We start from the raw sequence: 6,000 nt of genomic DNA, 5'->3' as shown, positions 1-6,000 counted from the left end.
CAACTTCAGCCGCCGCCACAACCTGAGCCGCGACGAGCTGCGCGGCTTCCTCCGCCACTACGAGGAGGCCACGGAGGCCGGCATCCGCGTGGACCACACCCGCCCGCGCTGGGACTTCACCGGCGCCTTCTACTTCGTGGGCACCGTGGTGTCCACTATCGGTACGTGAGCCGCGCGGGAGGGCGGAGGCGCAGGGGGATACTCGCTGGCATCGTTCTGGCGGGGCGCTTGGAAGGGGCGGGGGGCGACCAGCGCTTCTCCACCCCCGGTTCAGCCGCCGCTCTGCCGGCCGCACAGGTGTGAGCTGTTACCTGACCCACAGGTGGTATCGCTTCCCGGCTTCTCTAAACGTGGTCCAGCTGCATTCGCATCACCTGGGAGCCTGTTCTAAGTGCAGAGTCTCGGCCCCTCCTCTGCCCCCCAGAGTCAGAATCCGCAATTCACGAAGGACCCAGGGGACTCGAATGATCCTTAAATTGGAGATGCTCAGTCTAGTTAAGAAGACATTGCTCGAGCTCGTGGAACTTTAGGGAGAAAGCGTACAAATTGGGGCTGGGGATCTATAAACATGTATTGAGTTAGTACCACTCACAAGGCGGGGGATGGAGCACACATTTAAAAATCTGTCCTTACCCTGGCGGGTTTGGCTCAGTGGGTAGAGCGCAAGCCAAAGGGTCCCAGGTTCGATTCCAGTCAAGGGCACGTACCTTGGTTACAGATTCCCCGGCCCTGGTCCGGTTGTGAGCAGGAGGCAACCAGTCGATGTGTCTCTCTCACATCGATGTTTCTTTCTCTCCCTCTCCCTTCCACTGTCTCTAAAAATCAATGGAAAAATATCCTCCGCTGAGGATTAACAAAAAAGAAAAGGAGAGTCCATCCTTGACTTCAAGTTCACAGAGAAAGTCAGATTGAATACCAGACGGAAGGTTAGGCAACATGCTAATGAGAATGGAAACTGTGCCCTACCCTGAAAAATTGGGGGGGGAAGTGACCTTTGGGCCAACCCCGTGGTGTTAGGTACGGTTTGGGTTTTGCATCCTGAAGGAGGAAAGAACTGCATTCAAGGACCCCATGGTCTATAGCAGCGGTCGCCAACCTTTCATGCTTCACAGACCACCAGTGGTCCAGGGACCACCTGTTGGTGACCGCTGGTCTATAGAACAGGCTACAGAGGCCTCCCGGCTAACGGGATGGAGGTGTCTCTTTGCTGTTAGACTAAGGAGCTAGAACTTATCTAGAGGCAGTTGGGAGCCACTGAAAGTTTTTGAGCAAGAGTGTGGCATGGCTCTGGTCAGGTAGGCCTTTCTTCCCCGCAAAAGGAACAAGTTGGGTGTCTGCACCACATTTCTAAAGATAGTTCATCCTTGAAACATAATCGAGTGATATGGGTTGGGGAAGATGCTGTGGAAATTTTGAAGAAAGAAAAGAGCTGGAGCAGAGGAGGGGGGTTTGAAAGGCTACGCTGAAAGGGAGTGGCTCCCATGCCAGGCACTGGGAATAGCAACGAGGCTCACGGCGGCATCGCGGGGGACAGGCGCTCTGCAGCTATGGCCCCGGTGCCAGCAAAAGAGCTTGTCAGCGAGGCGGGCAACAAGGCGACTTCCCTGAAGCTCCCACACGTGGCTGCCTTAGGTAGACATTCTGCCAGGAGGAGGAGCACAAGTCTCATGGAGATCAGCCTCAGGCCTGATTGGTCAGGAGAGAGGGCCCAAGGTCAGGCTAGAAGCCCAGGGCTTCCGTGGGTGAGTAGGAGGCAAGGCGGAGAGGACAGGGCGATTAGGGACGGGCTGCACAGGCTGCATCTGAAGTGCTTTGTCCTAAACTGCCTGGCTCATAGCCCTACCCTACCCCCACATCCCATCCCAGGTGGTCCTGCCCATCAGCAGACCAGTAAGATACCACAATATCCGGGGGTCTGGCAAGAAAAGCTGTCAGCATTCTCCATGATGACCAGATCACGGGCCCTGAGGCGGTAGGGAGGAGTAAGACCCTTCCAGGTCCTCTCCCCCAGCCCACGTTCCTCGCAGAATTCTCTTAGCAGAATTCCCTAAGTCCCTCATTGTGTCACCTCCCGCATCTCAGAAGACAGCCCCAGGATTTTTATGTAGGGAGGACGCGGGGAGCAAACCGCTTGGTGAGTGTGGCTGTGGAATTCCCCCTGAATCTGCTGTGTTTACATAGCAAGTACTGGGTTTTTATTTCGCTTGAATAGTTATGTGATGTCTTTTAATGGGAGACTAGGGGCTACATCCTCCCCACCCACCCACACACACAGCACACGCCCCCCACGCCCCCTGGTACTCCCCTTGGACACGGAGCGAGGAAGGAGCAGAGTGTGTTGATAGGCTGGTGAACAGCAGTGCCTTAGGAACTGAGAATGTCTTGGATGGCTGGGCGTGTAAGAGGCTCAGTTATAATAATAGAGCCTCGTGGAACAGAAGGAAACCAGACTGAGGTTCCAGAGTCGGAGCTGTTGGCCCTGCCTCTGCAGCTTGGGCAGGTGTTGGGAGCCCCATCCTCCCCGGGCTGTCTGCCAGTGCTCACCGTGTAGCTGTGCAGTAACTATCAGTCCTGTCTCCTTCCACCCCTCCCCCTAAGCCGGTCCCTCATGTAGGGTTCTTGTGAGGGGCAGTGAGCTCATATAATGAATGTTCTTTAAAAAGTACAAAGCACTATATACGTATGGGCTTATTTTTATATTTCCAACCTTTCCTTTTAAACTGTCTCATGAATTGCTGCTGCAATAACGCACTTGCTACCCTTTGTTGGGGTACATATTAGGCACATACTGTGATTATTGTATGAATATGGGATGCAGCTAATTCCTGCATTACAATCACACGTAACTTCAATCAACACAGCTCCACGAGGCAGGTACGATTATTTCCATTTCATAGACAAGGAAACTAAAGCTTTGTGTTCTTTGTAAAATAAAGTATAAAGAAAAGAAAGTTACAGCATCTGTAACCGCTGTTAACATTTTGATATATTCCTTTGTGTTCTTCCTGCCCTTTGCATACACATATGTGCATATGTAGTTTTAAAAATTGGGGTCATATTCTGTGAACCATTTATCTTAGATTTTAATCATAACATTACATGGTGGCGTTTGCCTTTTAAAAATCAGCTCCACTGTCCTTTATTCTGTATAGATTTTGAGATAACACAACAAGAGAGCCTACATTAAACTAATCATAAAACGTAAATAAAACCTCAGAATCAGGGGAAAGAAGAACAAAAACATGGAAAGCAAACAGGTCCTGGAAGCTGCTAGGAAGAGCTTTGTGTTAGTTTAGTTTCCTCAGAAGCAGAGCCCGAAGCCAAGAATCTGAGTTCAAGCAGTTGTTTGGCAGGTGCCAGGGGTACAGGCAGGTGGAGGAGGACATAAGTCAATATAGGGATGTATTAGGCAGGGACCACAGTGAGCAGCTGGTACAGGCAGACCTCCGAGGCAGTACGGGTTCGGTTCCAGACCACCATAATCAAGCAGGTATTGCAGTAAAGTGAGTTGTAACCTTGGCAGGTGCCAGAGGGTCTTGCCTTCCATTTGTAAAAAATGAAGCACAATAAAGTGAAGCACAGTAACACTAGGTGTACCTGCACTTAATCCCATGTGGAAGCTGGGAAACAGTGTAAAACCCATGACCCAGAAAGATCCCAGGCTGCACGGGAGCTGGGGGGGTGGGGCGTTTATACACCCTCGCCTGTCAGTAATTGGGTAGAAGGTGCTTGGAGGGCAGGGAAGCACAAGCCTATGATTCCCAGGTGCTTCTGGCCTGGTTTCGCATGGACACCCCAAGGGTAGCTCAGAGACTGGCCATTGGAAGTCAGGCCGATGTGACTAGAAATGATAAAGGGTGTCTCCAAGGGGTGTGGGCGTGGGACCCACAATGACTATTCAAGCCTCAGATTGGGCTGCAAGCTCCATACCTGAGTCATACCTGGAATTCTTATCCTCAGAGAAAAGGTTCCCTCGTGGGGTTTACGTAGAAGCCATTGCATAGGACAGTGGGCGATGTTCACAACAGCACTTTCCTGGAAAGTGCAGGTGAGGATTTCATGTAACTATTGTCTGGTTGAGACCTTTGATTTGAAAGTCAGAGAAGAGTGAAAAACACTTTGGCAGTTTCTCCAAAGGTTAAACATAGAGTTACCATATGACTCAGCTATTCCATTCCTGGGGGACGTATTTGAAAGAATTGAAAGCAGAGACTCAAACAGATATTTGTATAGCTATGTTCAGTGCAGCATTATTTACAACTAGAGGCCTGGTGCACAAAATTCATGCACTTGGTGGGGGGAGGGGAGACATCCCTCAGCCCTGCCTGTGCCCTCTTGCAGTCTGGGAGCCCTTGGGGATGTCCGACTGATGGCTTAGGCAGGGAGCGGGCTTAAGCCATTAGTCGGACATCCTTAGCGCTGCCACAGAGGTGGGAGAGGCTCCCGCCACCGCCACTGCACTCAGCAACCATGAGCCCGACTTCTGGCTGAGCAGCGCTCCCCCTATGGGAGTGCACTGACCACCAGGGGGTAACTCCTGTGTTGAGTGTCTGCCCCCTGGTGGTCAGTGCACGTTATAGTGACCGGTCATTCCGCTGTCAGGCCGAAACCACCTCTCCAACATCCTCCAAGGGGTCCTGGATTGTGAGAGGGCACAGGCCAGGCCGAGGGACCCCACCGGTGCACACTTAGGGCCAGGGAGGGATGCGGGCGGTTGGCCAGCTAGGGAGGAATTGTGGGAGGGCTCCAGGGCATGTCCGGCCTGTCTCACTCAGTCCCAATTGGCCAGACCCCAGCAGCAAGCTAACCTACTAGTCAGAGCGTCTGCCCCCGGTGGTCAGTGTACATCATAGTGACTGGTCAACTGGTCAACTCTGCCCCCTGGCAGTCAGTGCACATCATAGCGAGTGGTTGAGTGGCCTTCACATTTCATTAGCATACTACACTTTGATTGTTGACTGGATAACCGGACACTTAGCATATTAGGCTTTTATTACATAGGAGAGCCAAAAGGTGGAAACAACCCAAGTGTTTATCAACAAGTGAATAGATTAACAAAATGCAGTACATAGATACAATGGAATATTATTCAACTATAAAAAGGTATGAAATTTGATGTATGCTACAACATGGATGATAAACCTTGAAAACATTATACTTAGTGAAATAAGCCAGATACAGGACAAATCCTGTAATAAAATTAGCCAGAATAAAAGGCTAATAAGCAAATTGACTGCTCAACACAGGAGCTGCCCCCCTGGTGGTCAGCGCTGCTCAGCCAGAAGCCAGGCTCATGGCTGGCGAGCACAACAGTGGTGGCAGGAGCCCCTCCCGCCTCGGTGGCAGTCGGACATCCCCCGAGGGCTCCCGGACTGCAAGAGGGCACAGGCCTGGCTGAGGGACTGCTCCCCCCCACCCCCACCCTGAGTGCATGAATTTCATGTACTGGGCCTCTAGTATTACATAATGCCACTTGCATGAGGTACCTGACAAATAGGCAAATTCCATAGGGACAGAAAATAGAATAGAGGGTAGTGGGTATGGCATTTTTGTTGAGGATGATAAAATAAGTCTTGAGTGTACATCGTGCTGACAGTTATACAACCATGTGAATGTATTTAATGTCGTTGAATTGTACACTTAGGAATGATTAGAATGATAAATATTGGGTATACGTTACCACGATTTAAACAATTGGAGCAGAATATTAAGACACACTCAGGGATGCTGATTTTGAAAGAGACTGGTGGTCAGACTTGAAGCAAGAATGAATTAGCGATACACACAACTCAGAGGAGTAGGTTGACACTGTAGCTGGTTAAATGATCCTTCTTCAATAACTTTTGTCTCAAATATGCTTTTGGGAGGGGTTTGCGTCTGTGTGTTGTCTGTGCATTTATAAATCAGCTTCTGTCCCAAAAGGATTTGAGGTCTGTGGCGTACAATATGGTCATGGCAGGCTTAGGCTTTAGGTTGCCCCTTAACACAACAAGCGTTTAT

The 6,000-nt window shown here is 50.5% G+C and overlaps 1 protein-coding gene across 1 annotated transcript in view; it reads left to right on the top strand.

Annotated features, from left to right (window-relative positions):
• Position 1: 1 nt before the first annotated feature.
• The window catches only part of KCNK13 (potassium two pore domain channel subfamily K member 13), a gene marked incomplete at its 5' end in the record, with an annotated part of 73,006 nt that continues 67,007 nt past the window's right edge, over positions 2–6,000 (top strand). The window contains one exon of the mRNA XM_006754751.1: positions 2–161. Coding sequence (XP_006754814.1) covers positions 2–161 — 160 coding nt within the window. The remainder of the gene's footprint in view (positions 162–6,000) is intronic.

This window comes from Myotis davidii, unplaced genomic scaffold (assembly GCF_000327345.1).
Source record: "Myotis davidii unplaced genomic scaffold, ASM32734v1 scaffold732, whole genome shotgun sequence".
Taxonomy (NCBI): domain Eukaryota; kingdom Metazoa; phylum Chordata; class Mammalia; order Chiroptera; family Vespertilionidae; genus Myotis; species Myotis davidii.
Note: the sequence above shows the minus strand (reverse complement) of the source record. Positions and strands in the feature narration are given on the sequence as shown.